Source organism: Hirundo rustica, chromosome Z (genome assembly GCF_015227805.2).
Source record: "Hirundo rustica isolate bHirRus1 chromosome Z, bHirRus1.pri.v3, whole genome shotgun sequence".
NCBI classification, from domain to species: domain Eukaryota; kingdom Metazoa; phylum Chordata; class Aves; order Passeriformes; family Hirundinidae; genus Hirundo; species Hirundo rustica.
Genome location: NC_053488.1, coordinates 39128408 through 39144419, shown reverse-complemented (window position 1 = coordinate 39144419; position 16012 = coordinate 39128408). Strand labels below are relative to the sequence as shown.

The 16012-nt window shown below is 44.1% G+C and overlaps 2 protein-coding genes across 15 annotated transcripts in view; one reads left to right on the top strand and one right to left on the bottom strand.

Moving 5' to 3' along the window:
* The window catches only part of NAA35 (N-alpha-acetyltransferase 35, NatC auxiliary subunit), a 35695-nt gene extending 23961 nt beyond the window's left edge, over positions 1-11734 (bottom strand). The window contains exons 1-2 of one of the 5 annotated variants that reach the window (XM_040089852.2): positions 11613-11734; positions 1693-1836 (exon numbers count right to left, since the gene is read on the bottom strand). In XM_040089852.2, coding sequence (XP_039945786.1) covers positions 1693-1816 — 124 coding nt within the window. In that variant the 5' untranslated portion in view covers positions 1817-1836; positions 11613-11734. Of the gene's footprint in view, positions 1-1692; positions 1837-3086; positions 3221-3276; positions 3357-11612 lie in introns of those variants that run through there. The other 4 variants (XM_040089848.2, XM_040089850.2, XM_040089849.2 and 1 more) reach the window with 4 other exon arrangements.
* Positions 11735-11835: 101 nt separating this feature from the next.
* The window catches only part of AGTPBP1 (ATP/GTP binding carboxypeptidase 1), a 75044-nt gene continuing 70867 nt past the window's right edge, over positions 11836-16012 (top strand). For 6 of the 10 annotated variants that reach the window (XR_009208640.1, XM_058424235.1, XM_058424234.1 and 3 more), the window contains exon 1: positions 12057-12189. The gene's annotated coding sequence lies outside the window, so the exon portion shown is untranslated. Of the gene's footprint in view, positions 11937-12056; positions 12190-12457; positions 12536-16012 lie in introns of those variants that run through there. The other 4 variants (XM_040089840.2, XM_040089842.2, XM_040089837.1 and 1 more) reach the window with 4 other exon arrangements.

Here is a 16012-nt window from a genome sequence, read left to right as displayed (position 1 = left end):
TCCCAGTCCTTATCACAACCCATGAAACTTCATTAAATTTTACCTCCTCTATTCACTTGCAGAAGGATGAGAGTGAGCAGCTTTGGTGGGTGCCTGGCATCTGGCCCAGGTCTACCCATGACACTACTGCTTCTACTTAGAAAGCACTTTCAAGACTGAAAGACAAAAAAAAAACACCCCAGTGATTCACAGTGTGCCCTCATCCCTCTGCTATTCTAGTAGTTAAAGAAGTTTTAGAATTACTAAGCACACAGTGCACTCACAGCCCAAAAAGTTGATATCCTGGGCTGCATCCAAAGCAGCGGGGGCATGGGGGAGGGGAGGGAGGGGATTCTGCCCCTCTGCTCTGGTCTGCTGAGACCTCACCTGGAACCCTGCATCCAGCTCTGGGGTCCCAGCACAAGAAGGACATGAATCTGCTGGTGCAAGCTCAAAACAGGCTAACAAAAATGAATGGGAAAATTCTAAAGTACTTTTCTTATGAAGACAGGCTGGAAGAGTGGGGGCTGTTCAGCCTGGAGAAGAAAAAGACCTATGGAGACCATGTAGCAGCCATCCAGTTCATAAAGTAAGGACAGAAAAAGAGTTGGAGAGGGACATCTTACAAGGACATGTTCAAGGGGAGATACTGTTAAACTAAAGGAGAGATTTAGATTAGATATTGGGAAGAAATTCCTTACGGTGAGGGTGGTGAGTCACCGGAACAGGTTGCCTAGAGAAGTTGTGGATCCCCCATTCCTGGCACTGTTCATGGATGGGGCTGGATGGGGCTTCGAGAAACACAGTCTGGTGAAAAGGGTCCCTGTCCATGCAGGGGAGTTAGAATGAGATGGTCTTTAAGGTCCCTTCCAACCCAAATCATTCTGTGCCAATTATTGTGTAAAACAGTAGCATTTGGATAGCCTGGAATAGAGCTGTTTCCCTATCTCCTTTATTCAGGTGCCTTAGTCTTTTCCAGGGGAGAGTACTTAAAGGCCTGCTTTTCCTCATAACTTTTAAAGGAGTCTTTAGATATATTTGATGGGTACACAGATATATGTAATATAGAGAAATAATTACGTATAAGTAATTTAGAATAATATAGAGAAATAACATATGGAAATTGTGGTTTTCATTATGTAATATTGTATGGTAGGAAGCAGTTTTTTATATTTCTTTTTCCCAAGTGTCATCATAAAATCAGTTGAAAAAACTGTAAACTAGCAGTAGCACCTAAGAGTAATAAAGGTGCTGTTTAACTGGAAGCAACTGTTTCCCCATTACTGAGACATGTTGCATCAGTTCAAAAACTCAGACTTGCTTCAAAGATGAAAAATGATGCACTGATGACTTAAATGAATTACTGGACCCTGGAGATCCAAAAATATACAAGAAAGAAACTTAGTGTTGATTCTGCATGCAGTAGTGACATTTCCACTGGGCAGTAGAGACAGGAAGAAAGGAAAAAAAGCAGATGTGAAAACACATAAGATGAAAAAACTTTAATTGAAGGGGTACTTATGTAATCTGGAAGAGGAAGCAAAGTGAGGCAGCTCATGATTATTCCAACCTCAGAGTTAACACAGAATCAATGTGGCTCATTCACCTGAAGCTTGAACCTAGGTCAAACTATTGCTCAAAAGAGCTCAAATAACTATGCTTAGGCCTCCAAAGGATTCCAAGTTTTCTCAGAATGAAAGGACTAAAACTCACCTCTACAAGCTTCTTCAAAATCCTGGGTTATATCTATCCAGCTGGTATTACTTTTTTCCATCTTGTCAGGCATACCAAGTTCCCATCCTGAATCATCATCTTCTACTGTAGCTTTCATAACCATGATGCTGCGCCTTTAAGTTGCTGTCAGAGACACCATATATTTGAACAAACTAGAGAAAGTGCTTCATGGGAATTTTTTTTTTTTTTCCCAAGAATCAGGTGAGAATGGGAAATGAACTGACATTTTATTTAAACACCTACTGGTACCTAGGACCGACAGAAAAAACCCTAATTAAAAAAGCACTTTAAGATAAAGCTTTTCTTATGCATAATTTCTTTACAAGTAGCTTGTAGATTGTGAAACCTCAAAAACTAAGGACACCAAAACATCAGCTGTACAGACCCATGCTAAAGTGTCTACTTTCAAATCAGAAAGAAAATTAGAAGCATAACAACAAATGCAGACATCACAATTTTCTTTTTGTTCTTTTATACTATTAGGCTGTATGTCCTCCCACTGCTCTGCAACATTAAAAAAAAGGTTCTGTAAAACTGAAAAAAAGGATTATTTCCTCCAATTTCATCAGCAGAAAGCAGTACCAAGATTGCAGCACCGACGTTAAGCAAGTTCAGACTGGAATTTAAGTTTTAAACTCCACGGACCAGTTATTTTGATCTGGTTGTGTTCTTTCGCAACCTCTCAACACGCAGGCAGCCCTGAGGACTTCCACGCTTTCCCCGTCAGCCTCTGCCTCTGCGGTATGAGCAATGCTGAACTACCCTCACGCTGACGGAGATCTCGCAAGAGACAGCTGCGAGCTCGGCAAGCTCTGAGCAGCTTAACCACAGCCGCCAGGAAGCTTCAAACAAAGGCCCCAGTAGCAGAAGACCTCCCGGGCATCGGGAATTACCAAAAACAAAAGGGAGGATCAAAAGGCTTTTGAACGGCAGCCCCGGGCTCCCTTCGCCCCAGCCAGGCTCGGTCCCCGTCGGGGCCGTCAAGGTGTCACCGGTTCTCAAGCGACCGCAGGGACTGCCAGGCTCAGCGGGCTGGGATGAGGGAGACCAGCTGAAATAAATTAAATTCCCCCTTGCGCTTCGGGACAATCAGGCCTCTCGGGCTCTCCTCTTCCCACAGGTCACGCCGACGCTGCTAGAGCCACGGCCGCCGCGCAGCTCAGCGGGCCTCGCGCAGCCCCCCGGCGGCGCCGCCCGCCCGGCTCCTCCGCCCCACCGCAGAGGAGGGGCCAGCGCGCCGCCCGCCCCCGCTGCGGAGGAGCGGCACCGCCGCCGCGGACTCCCCCTTCCTCCGTCCCTCCCTCGGTCCCCCCGCGGGCTCTGCCCGCGGGCTCTGCCCACGCCCCTCGCCCCGCACCCTCCCCGGAACTCACCCGCTACGTACCACGCCGCCGCCGGCCCGCCGCTCCTGGCTGGGCCGCTGCACACGCGCAGACCCACGGCTACTGCTGCTGCCGCCACCACCACCCCGCGGCCCCGGCCCGAGCACCGCGGCGCAGGCGCACACAGGACGCTCCGCCGCCCCACGCCGTCCCCGGCCGCCCCTGCGCGGCCGCCGCTTACCGTGAGCGGCGAGGCGGGGCGAGAGCAGCCGGCGCAACAGCGCTCAGCAGCCGCTGCGCCCGCGACGAACGCGGGGCGGGGCGGGGCGGGCGGGAGGGGCTGCGGCGGCTCCGCCCAGCGCGGTGCAGGCTGGGCGCCCTGAGGCGCCCCCGGTGATGTGGGGGCAGGACTGCGAAGGGACTGCGGGACTTTGCGGGTGCCGAGGGCGGCGGGGCGCTGCTGCACAGCGGGAACGGAGTCTGGCTCCAGGTCTGTTGCGAAGACTGTGTAAATATCTAAAAGGCGTGTGTCAACAGGACGGGGCCAGGTTTTTCTCAGTGGTGCCGAGCAATAGGACGAAGGCAGCGCAAACTGATGCACATGAAGTTCCAGCTGAACGCGAGGAAGAACTTTTTTACCGTGCAGGTGACCGAGCACTGGAACAGATTGCCCAGAGAGGTTTTGGAGTCTCCCTCACGAGAGATACTCAAGAACTGTATATAGCCACAAGCCTGAGCCACGTGCTCCTGGATAATTCTGCTTGAGCAGACAGGTCGGACCACATGATCCCGTGTCGAACTCATTCTGTGACTCTCCGAACCGCTGCCAGCGGGGTCCCGGCGCGGCCCCGGGGTTCCCAGCCCGGCCCGCAGGCCGGTGCTGCTGCTGCCCGCCCGGGGCGCGGTGCAGGTGCGGCGCTGCCGCCGTGGGCTGAGCGGGCGGCGGCTAAACTGAAAGCAGCTCGAAGCAGGCGTTTTATTTCTCTGTCAGACGTTTCCTCCCCTTCCTTTTGCAGTCCGTTTTAACGAACGTCATGAGCTAGAGGTTACGTAACTCTGTGTTCTGTACAGGGTCTACGGAGATGTGCTGATTATCTCTGATGAGACGGAAGCCGGGTGACGTGAGATGGTATCTTAGGGAACTGCGGTTTTAGAGCACAGACTGCATACTTTCAGGCCAAGATCACCAACGTAAAAGACTGTGGCTAATGTGCTTTACTGACCTGGTAGAGGCTATCTTAAGTAGATTTTTGTCTCCACGGTTTTGGGAAACAAGTTAGAGATTAAAATAAAAGCACTAACTTTATCCATCATTCTTTCTATTCAACATGCAAAGTACAGAGCATTTGTACTTGGTGGGAAGCAAGAGGAGAAATTTCAGTGAGAGCTCCTGTTAAACCAATGACAGCAACCTACTTTATCTGAAAGAATAAATTACTGTTATTTTAATGGCTGTTGAAATGTCTGATGGCTCACAGCTGTGCTGTACTTTTACGGAATTCCAGGGATGACATACAATATAAGAGACATCTTGTAATGATCCCAGTGTTATGGCAGAAAGAACAGATCATTATTATTGAACCTGATGGAGATTAAGACATCTATATTTGAAACATAGCTGTCTTTAATACAGAAGACAGTGACAGCTTGACCAGCATTCTCTTCTCTAGTTGATTTTCAGGGGGATTCTATTTTTAGTTTCAGGACAGAAGGGCTGTGGTCCATATAATAGTAATTACACTAAGAATTCTTTTTTACAAACCACAATATTTAACAAAAATTACTTTCTGAAAAGGTTTGAAGTTTGTCATAGAGTATTCCATTCGCAAATACTTGTTTGTGGTTCTGCGCAGACTTTATGGCTGCAATTATAAGCTGACTTCTGTGAAGTAATCATGACAATGGATTAATCCTAAATACATGTAAGCAATTATCACTTCCCTTGGCAAAAATACCAAGCATCAAAAATGAAGGTTATGTGTGTGTGAAATGACCATAGCAGTTAAAAAAGGTAATATGTCGTCACTGCTATAACCTCCACCTCCACCTCACCTCCAAGGTGAGATGCTTTGCTTTGAGGACATCAAAGCACTTCAACCTGAAATGATACAATAAAGTGCCTTGACAAAATGCTGTGAAGGACTGATCTAACTTTTGGTACATGTGATATGCACATGGGAAAATCCAGAGAAATAAAATTGGTTTATTTATTTTTAGATTATGCATACAATTATTATTTTTTGTGGGGATAGTTTACAAAAATCACTAGTATTTAAAATGCCTTGGATTTTATTACAAAAGTATCCCTTGTTTCCTCAGTCTAGTACACCACAAAGTAGTCCTCAATGTTAAGCAAGACAGAAGAAAAAAGCAATCTTCATATAATACTTGCTGGTTATGTCCAGTGAATGTTTTGTGCTTCTGTCTTGGTGAAGTGGGAGTAGATCCCACTAAGTAGTGAGAAGGCTTATGAGAAACTTGCTTCAGTACTAATTACGGAATACCTTTGCTCCTGTAATACAGTTAGAACATGTCATCATATACTTGACTTAAATAGGCTACTTTGTTTAAGAAAACTTCAGCTAACCATGTGACAGTTTAGGGTTCAGTCATTTGACTCACTGCTATTTTTGTCGTTCCAAAATGATGTTACATTAATTTTGAAAGTACTGATGTATTTTGTATGAGTTTGTAACGCAGGAAGTCTATTTTTACACTGCAGAAACTCATACTAAAGCATCATGAATTTTTCAGGGATACTTTAGGGGAGAAGTGAGCAAACTTGTTGTCTACTATTTGGCTTAAAAAATAGGCTGTAAAAGAAATTTTGACTAGCATAAACAAAAAGGCATCTCCAGTCTTTGAAGTACGGTGTGAAATAAAAATCAGATTTAAAAGATAAGTCTGTTTTGTTTGCTCTAAAGAGTTTGAAGTGTATAGAATTACTTATTGACCTGTTGGTACAAAATTACAATGGTTTATCATTTTCTAAATAACAGAGATCTGTCCTCTTGCTCAAAATATGTCCTAAGTCCACTGTATCTCATATTTGTTTCTGAAGATCATTCTTCACCTTTTGCCTTGCCTAAACTACTGCTGATTTTTCAGGAACTCACTATTGCTTTGGATGTCCTTCTTAATGGAAGTAATTGGTGCAGGGAGGAAAGGGTAAGTGAGAGATCTCAAAGTATGCAAATACCTTCATAAATAGAAAGAAGGTGACCTTCAGGTAGATTTTTTTATTATTATTTTTTTATTTTTTTTTTTACACTGGAGGTTCTTGGTAGATTGAAACACAGATGAGATTCACTCTTGGTTTTGACTGGGGCATGGAGGGGGACTATGTTAATATTCTGTGTGTGTAAATTAAATGTGATTGTCAGTAGGCATATGGAAAAAAAGTGGCTGACTTGGTACGAACCTGTGAAACAGTGCATCACTTTAGAAACTTGTCCTTGTCCTGCTCTGAAAACCAGTGCCCACTCCTTCCCACCCCCAGTGCCCAAAAACTTAGATGAAAATATCCACCAAACCTATACATTCTGAATTCTCAGTGAAGAATATTGGTGTGCTATTGCGTTTGTAGTATTACAAAGGCTAAAGTAGCTTAATGAAGCACAGATGTGAAGTTAAACTAAAATGCTTTTTTATGCACTGAAATACATGCACAAAAGATAATCTCAAAGGTGAAAAAGAGGAGAGGCAACATTGGTGAAGTACCGAGTACTCTAACTGCTAAGATACATTAGAGATAAAGAGTCAAAAACAAATTCTCCAATGTGCATGTAGGCAAGTGTTGGCTTCCAAATGAAGGAGTGATTATTTTTAAGACTGATGGAGAGCTGTAAGTAATGCAAGTAATGTAAGCTTCATTATCCGGAACTGTTGATAATCTAGAACTGACTGGATCTGTTCAGTAATAGAGTATAGCAAGGATTCAACTAGTAGAGGTTAAGTTTTAATAGGAAACAATGATTATCTAGCTGAAAATTACAGGGAACAGTATGGGATCTAGAGATGCTTACACATTTCTACTCACTAAGCTATTTTGAAGAGTTTTTTCTTATTTTCCTTACTTTTATCATAGAATCAGAGAATTTTTAAGGTTGAAAAAGTCCTTCAAGTCCAGTCATCAACTCACCACCGTCATATTCACCATTATACCACATCCTCAAGTGCTATGTCCACACACTTTTATGAACACTTCCAGAGAGGGTGATGCCACCACTTTCTCGGGCAGTCTGTTTTAATGCTTTGCAGCCCCTTCCTGCCTCTAGCAGGCCTAACCATTATCTTCTAAAATTTTTTGTGATTATTTTAGCTGTATGGTCTGATCCTGGAAGACATGCTGTACAGCTTACTTAGCAGTAAATACTTTTTTAGTAGCTTGTAAAAATGCAGGACTGAGGAGCCTAGATTTGTCTGAAGACTTGTGTGTCTGAAATCTGTGACTTAATTCATTGTTTGTATTGCCTTGTCAACAATACTAATTCACATGATTTATGTAAACTTAAAAGCTTCTTTATTTAACTTACGACACCACTGATGTCCTTGCCTTTCCACACAGTGTGTAGATTGGTATATACTTGTTACCTTCTCTATGTTCATGAATTGTAAGGTATATTCCTAAGACTGAATTTCCTACAAATCATAATGTTATTAAAGTGGGAAAAGACCTCTAAGTCCAACCTCTGATTGAACACTGCCATGTCAACTAAACCATAGCCTTAAGTTGCATGTCTAGACATTTACTGAACTCTTCCTGGGATGGTGACACCACCATCTCTCTGGTTAGCTTGTTCCAATGCTTACCCACTCTTTCAGTGACAGAATTCTTTCTGATGTCCAAGCTGAACTTGCCCTAGCACATCTTGAGGCTCTGTATTTTTTTCCAGTTGCTAATTGCCTGGGAGAAGAGGCCAACCCTTGCTTACTACACCCTCAGGTAGTTGTAAGAGAGGGGTAAGGTCACTCCTGAATGTCCTTTGCTCCTTTTTCTCCAGGCTAAATTCTGTAGCTCCCTCCAGCTCCTCCAGCTGCTCCAAACACCTCCAGCTCCCTCAGCTGCTCCTCATAAGACTTGTGCTGTAGCCCTTTCATCAGCTCCACTGCCCATCTCTAGACACACTCCACACTCCTCAATGTCCCAGGTCAGGATCTGCTATTGACCCCTAGGTCTTTTTTGGCTGGGCAGCTTTCCAGACTCTCTACCCTAAGCCTGTAGCACTGAATGGTGTTGTTGTGACCCAAGGGCAGGACTCAGCACCTTAACCACTGGCCTCAGCTCATTGATCCAGCCTGTCCAGATCCCTCTGCAGAGCCTTCCTGACCTCCAGCAGATCAACTCTCCCACCTGACTTGGTGTCGTCTGCAAATTGAGGTGTTACTCGATCCCCTCATCCAAATAATTGATAAAGACATTAAACAGGACCAGCCCCAGCAGAGAGCCCTAGCAAACTGCAGTAGTGACGGACTGTCAGCCAGGTGACTCCATTCACCAACACCCGCAGCCCAGCCATCCGTCCAGTTTTTAACCCAGCAAACTGCACCTGTCTAAGTCATGAGCAGCCGGTTTCTCCAGGAAGAAGCTGTGGGAGAGAGGGTATCAAAGGCTTTACTGAAGTCCAGGTAGACAATATCCACAGCCTTTCTGTCATCTGCTGGGTGGGTCACTTGGTCAAACCTAGAGACTTCATTTTGGTGGAACCCATTCTGCTCCACAAGACAGTATTATTGTTGCTGCAATTTTCTGAGATGTATGTCTGGCTCCCTATCAAGCTTTTACTTCTATAGATGGCTCTATAATTTGCCATCACCTTATTTTCAAATTTATAATTTGCTCTGGTTAAATTAAATGTAAATTTTTTGGAATAATTTTGTATGCTTGTTAAAGATTCTACTTGAAGTGTTCAAAATTTTATGATATCAAAAGAATAATGAATCATTATATTAACTCTTCATAACAAATTCAGTGGACAAACAATTCACTTTCACACACAGTATTGTGTTTGAAAACAAAGCTAGGGTGTATTCCTGCTATCTCATATAAGTAAGTGCATCTGAATTGGTGAGAATTGTTATGTAAGCAATTGTTATCAGCAATGGCCTGCTACTCCATTTGTACACCAGAGTCAGGTTTTCTAAGTTGTTCTCCATAGAAATAAATCCTAAACTTGGAACCAGTTTACCTTCCAAAAAACCTAATTCTAGGTTGAATCGTTCACTGACCTTTTAACTTTCCATAAACAAATGTTTAGCTAGTAAAAATATGAGTTCTGCAGAGAATGACGTTTTGGGTGAAATAATCAAGATGAATATTCAATTATGTTCTCCATTTTCTGTTTACACTGAGTGACAAATATTAATAGATTTCAGTAACTGATACATGTATTTTAATTAGGCCCATAACAATCATTCATTTTTTTCTTAAATGAAATCACCCTTTTTGCCAGTCTTAAATTACTTGGAGCTATTGTTGGGTCCTCTTTTTTCCATAGAAAATTATCATATTTTTAATTGATTTATTTTTGTCATGTGCAAGGACACATACAGAGCTGTTTTAAAACATTATTTTCATAACTAACTTAAATAAACTGACTCTGACTTCAAAATACTCGAGAGATTTTTATCTACACCCCCTTTATTTGTCCTTTACTTGCCAGAGCCTGCCTGATACTAGTTTTGTTTTTGCCTGAGTCATACTTGAGTTTATATTCCACGTCTTCTGCTTTGCTTTAGACAGAGCTATACATTTAAAGTAATTCCATTAATAGAATTCACAGAAGACTTGTAGCTGTACTGAATTCTGTTTTAAGTATTCTCTTACCCATTTTCCCAATGTGACCAGTGTTACAGCATAAGTGAGACGGATACTACCTGTTGCCAGTGCAACTAAACTGGCAAAGTTCTGCATTCTCTTAAGATGCTCATCTCATTCATGCTAGATACCTGGAGAAACTTGTAAGAGAGGGAGGAAGTTCCTTCCCAATACCCATATGTGTTGCGGTCACAGCCCATGGGTTTACAAGTTCTAAATTAATTAGAACCGTAATTGATGTTGAATTATTTGCTGGAGAAAGACCATGTGAATAACTGAATAAAGGGACATCTGACTATCCATTTTTGTTAATATGGTGGGATGAAGACTTAAAATGTATATAAGCAGTTACGCATAAATAGGAGACAGGTCAAGAATTTTCCATCTGTCATACCTCGACAAAATTATTTCACTGCTCCTCAGTTGCATGGTTTCTGCTGACTAGCCAGTAAAGCAGCTTTGTTCTGTGTCCGTAAGGTATGGATGTGTACGCTCACTGTGTAGATCATCTGTGTACTGTTACACTGAGGATAAGCAGAACTTAGCTTTCTGTAACCTGAGCTAAAGGACTAAAAAACAGTAACTGTAAGTCATCCTTCAGGTGAATCAGCCCTAGGGAAGAGTTGCAAACTGTCACACAAAATTCACAGCTATCTCCTAGGCAGTAGAAAAGTCTTGGCTATCTTTGGTCTTGCCTTTGTGAGTAGACTGAATGACACGTATAGGACAGGAGTTGCAAGTGCTGTAGCCAGGTACTTTGAAAGGAATGATAAAGGAAAGTGTAAATTTAAAGGATCTGGAATCTGCTTTTTACTGGGCAAGAATTAGAATGGGTAACTCCATAACTACACGATGTTATTGGGAAATTAACTTTGCACAATTCTAGTAGGGATTGTGCCTTTATTACTGGTGTAAGTGGGATTTGAACTTGATTTCAGTTTGCTGGCCTTTTATTAAAGGGCTGGTTTTCCCATGTCAGATTTGTAAACTCAGTATTAAAGGTTTGGTCAGAGATTCTAAATAGTTTCTTCATTTGAGGAACTTCATGAAAAAGGAATTACCTGGTTGTTCCGGTTTAACAAGTGTCAGAGATGGAGGTTAAATACTTTTACACTTCTACAAGTCATCAGTGATAATGATGCATGGTTCAAAACCAGGTGCTAGGCATATGGAGGTTAATTTGCTGTAAAATGTTTTGTGAAGCGTATGAGGTATTACTTTTCTTTTGCAAAGATCCTCGGGGGAAAGGGGTGGGGGGGGTGTGAGGAGGCATACAAAGTCTTTGACTAATGAATCACTATAAATTTTCTTACCTGCTTCTGTGGTACCTCAGTGCCCTGGGCAGCAGGATTCTTTGTGTTCGGGTACTTACCTGCCACAACAAACTGTGTATAAAGGCTGGACTGGGGGGAAGCACCTCACAAAGGTACTGCAGAATCACAGAATCGATCAGGTTGGAAGGGATGACATTGAGTTATCTGGTCCAACCTCCCTGCTCGAGCAGGGTCATCCTAGACCACATGGCACAGGATTGTGCCCAGAGGGTTCTTGAGTACCTCCAGTGAAGGAGACTCCACAACCTTTCTGGACAATCTGTGCCAGGGCTTGGTCACCCGCACAGCAAAGAAGTTATTCCTCGTGTTCCGGGGGAACTTGCTGTGCATCCGTTTGTGCTCACTGCCTCTTGTCCTACTGCTCCCGAAGCACGGAGAAAAGCCTGCTTCCATCCTCTTGCTTCCCCTTGTCACCCCATTAGATACCTGTATCTCTCACAGAAGTATGGACTGCTCGGGCGTGAGCGGCTGGCGCGGGAGGCGGCCAGACAGGGAGATTCACACGACGGATGCGGCCGCCGCTCCATCCGCGCGGTGCGCACGGCCGGGCGGGCCGGGCCCCGCGGCCCCGCGGCGGCGGCGGCGGCGCTTGCGCGCGGGCGGAGCGCGGCGGGGCCGGTGACGCGCTGCGGTGCGGGCAGGTCCTGCCGCCGCCGCATGAGCACGGCGGGGGCGCAGCGCGGAGCCGCCACCCGGCGCCCCCGCCTGAGCGCCGCGCGGTGAGTGGGGGGCTCCCGGCCTGCCGAGAAGGTGATGCCGCGCGAGGGGGCAGCGCCTTGGGCAGGGCGGAGTGGGCCGCGGCGGGGGCGGGGCCGCGGCCGCGGCCGGGGCCTGGATCGGGACCGGGGCGGGGCGGAGTTCTACTGTGCCGGGCTCTCCGGGGCTGCCGCGCGTGTTCCTGCGGACGCCGGTGAACGTGCGCGGGGCCGCTCGGGCGCGGCGGGTCTCTGCGGGAGCCTCGCCCTACGGGCTCTCGCCCGCTGAAGTGGTCGCAGGCCCTACGGTAGGAGCGGTGCCTGTTTCCGGGCCTGGCCGCGGTCGGGTCTGCCCGCGGCACGGGGTGGAGCCACCGGTGGCCCCGAGCCCCGCGCCCGGCGCGGAACCATCCTGTCGTTGCGCTGCGTGCGGCGCGCAGCCGGTCCGTGCGCGCTTCCCGCTCTGCCGGGCGGCCCTGCAGCAGCCGGGGCTGCGGTGAGCCCTGGCCCTGCCAGCGCTGCGGCTCTGCCCCCGCTGCCCCGCCCGAGGGGTAACCCGGCGTGGGGCGGAAAATACGGCGCTTGGGGTAGCATTTGCCTCATGTGCCGTGCGACTTGGCCTGCCCAGCGTCTGTTACACTTAACGCTCCGTGGGTAGGAGTTTGTTAACACTTGGGGTTTGGTGGTGGTGGGGTTTTTTTTTTGTGTGTGTGTGTGGTGTTTCTTGTTTTTGTGGGGTTTTTTTTTTTGGTTTTTTTTTTTTTTTTTTTTTTTTGCTCCGTGCCTTTTCTTGCACTGGTAGAAATCTAGCACAGCAGGTGTTTATTTGTAGGTATCGGTTCAAATGCTCGACGGAGCATTTGAAGGTTTGAGCAATAGGTCCCACATCAGGGTAGGGTGGTGTTTTTCTTCAGGGTAAACTGCTTTCAGGCATCGAGCTTTGTGTGAGGTGGTTAGAAATCCTCAGCTGGACGAACCGTTTATGGTTACTTAGAGCAGTAAGCTTTCTATACTATGTATGGGGAGAAAGGGAATTCCTTGGTAGCTGTATGGTGTAAAAACACCGTGAAACTTTTGTATAGCCTTGTGGTGTGAATGTTGATTTTTGTGTATTAGTTTTTCCAGCTCTCCAATGAGTGTATTCCCATGATTGATGTTCTTTAAATAAATACATGTCTGCATTACCTTTATAGGTTATATTTCATGAAAAAGCTTCTCTGTTTTGCAGGTAGCTTTCATTGTGTATTTTGTGTAACACTGAGTGACTGGATGTTGCTGATGGGTTAGCCCCACTTTTTGTTTAATGCTTCATTGAAACTATACTTATGACCAAAGAGTTTTTCTGGCAATTATACCTCATGCTGTGTGTTGTGAGTGGAAGTCTGTGTGGGAATATCTTTATATCTTGGGCTTTTGACAAGATGATCTCCTTTCCTATTGAATATCAAGATTAATTTTGATGTATGATTTCTGATGCTTCAGGTTCACTGCTCTGATTGTTTTTTTCTTTTTTTTTTTTTTAATGCTAATATAAATTAAGCAAAATACCTTTTTTTAAAAAAGGTTTCATTTAAAAAAAGATTCTGTTCTACTTTTTTTCTAAAAGGGTGGAAATAATCTCAAACCAAGAAGTAGTCCTTGTGTGTGAAGTGACGCCTAATACGTGTTTGTGTGAAGCAATAGCTCATCTCAGGCTTAACTTTCAGTTCAGGTGTTGGAGGTGGCAGTGCTCATATTTTAGTTTACGTGTTCAAGAAGTTCACAGATTATTTTCCAAATTGAAACTTTTGAGCTTGAAAAATATTCATTTGTATTGGCAAGAGATTTGTATTAGCTATCTTACTGCTGCTAGGAGCAACTTCCCTGAAATTACATATAGTAAGAAGCTACGTGGGAAGAGAAAAAGGAGAAGGGCTTGCTGAAGTTTTAGCTTACAGAAGGAATTTGCTATTTCACTTTGTTTTTAGGTTTTAGTTTAGGAAAGACATTCAGCTTTTCACCCAACAGCTTGTCACCAGTGTGTCTCATGATTAGAAGCTTTGCAGTCTTTAAAATTCATGGTGATACTCTGCTAGACATAGTTGGGGATCACCTGTTTTTTGGCTCTTGATATGTTATTTGAAACATCTCCTTGAATTCCAGTATCTGTGAGCTGCTTGCTCTTAGGAGATTGCTCCTGTGATATGAATTGCTAATGTCCAAAAGCACTGAGTACTAATCAAGCCACCCTGGCTCTGGAGTATAACTGAAGTGTTGAAACTCCTTAAAGAACTTAAAGGGGAAGTCAGATTTCTGGGAGTGAGTGTGAGAATGCTGAACAAGGCAGCTGCTTGTGTGAATGCTCAAGAGAGATTTGTAACGGTAGTGTATCTCTGGGTATGTTTCCCGGCCCTGCAACTATCAACAGCTTAACTGTCCAACATCCTCTGCTAAGCATCAAGAAGATTATGAACTATCCAGTGTGTGTCCTGGACACATGGGTGATTCAGCATGGTTTCCATTTGGAAATGCCATAACTATGGAAAGACTGAAAGTAGTAGAGAGGAGGGAGCACCCAAACAGCCTTCCTTTCTTTTGCAACAGCTGCAGAGGCAACAGTCCTGAAAATATGTAGTATGTTGTAAAGCACGTAAAAACTTCCACTACATCCTTTATAAAACTTAAAATTTCTGAGAAACATGGAGTCCAGGGGTTTGCATGCTGGAGGTAGGTAATACTATTTTAATTGTTCCAAATGTAATTCAGAAGCTAAATGGTACAAATCAAGATTTTGAAGACGAGAACAATTACTGCGAGTATTGTTTGTGCTTCTGCACACCAGTGAGGCTGAAGGGTTTGAAGTATATTTGAGTAGATAAATCTGCAACATGGAGCCATGACATGGAGCCATGGAATTTTATTTTTTTATTTTTTTTAGGTCTGGATTAAAACCAGGATTGAGGGTTTGCTTTACTCAGTTTGTGAACTAGGAAGTGTAGATCTTTGAGTTGTTGTTTTTTACAGACTGACCTCAGCTATCAAGAAAGTGTAACCCAAAGGAGCAGTCACTGGGTTAGGTGCTAGAAAACACCTCTAACATTGTTCATCTATATACATACATATATTTCTGTGTTTTCTTTGTATCCAAAGCTTGGCACAACCCAAAATATTTTCAAGGCCAAAGCTCAAACTTCACTTTTGATTATCACGGAGCTAACGTTGGCATTTACCACTGTATTAAGCTTTTACAAGAGCTGGCAAAAGTTGCTAGGTTTCCAGTTCTTGTTCAGTTCTTGGTGTAGGGAAATAGTTTCTGCTGTGGTTGTCCTTTTCCTTCTGGCTATTTTTATTGCTTCCTCCTCCCTCCCTGTGCCATTCGCCTACCTGATGAAAGGGTTATGCCGGCTAGGCAAGAAGTAGCTGACTTCTGCAGTATTTTTGTCAGCTTAAATCACGTAAGCTTTGAATGTGATACTATATGACCTTGATGACAGCAAGTTTCTCATACCTTGAAGTAATCCCGTGCTTGCAATGCCAGTAACTTTCTAGGAGCTTTTTTCCAGGCAAGAAGTAAAGTACTGGTTTTATTCTGCTCTTTTCCCAACAAATGCTTTTGTTGCTTGCTTGCTTAGCTTTTTTGGCTACTTTTGTCAGACTTTGTTTTTACAGTCAAGTGAACTGGTGGTAATGGCTGCATGACACAGTTGGCAGCCTGCTGTAAAGGACTGCGGTGTTTCAATCATCTGTGAAGTTTTATACATGTCATTTTGAATGTCTATATGCTGCAGTTTATTTAGTCATGTCAAAAAGTTGGCACTTTGCTATAATGCAGCAATGGGTAAGCTAATCAGCTGACTTTCTTATTCCTTGCTATAAATATTTATAGCAAATGTCATAAGGGAAAGGCAGTAACTGATTTGCAGAAGTATTTTTTCTTTGTGAAAACGTTCATCTCTACTGAAGGTTGTTGGCGTTTTAATTTTGTTTTAAATTTACAAATTAGACTCTCTTCCACCGAAAACTTCTTTTTTTTCTGCTTAGAGGAGTTGAGTAGTCCTCAGATAAATAATCCTAAATAAGGGATTATTTTCTGCATTTCCACATAAAGTCTTAAAATTACATCTGGAAGAAAAGTATCTCTAGTTTTTCTGC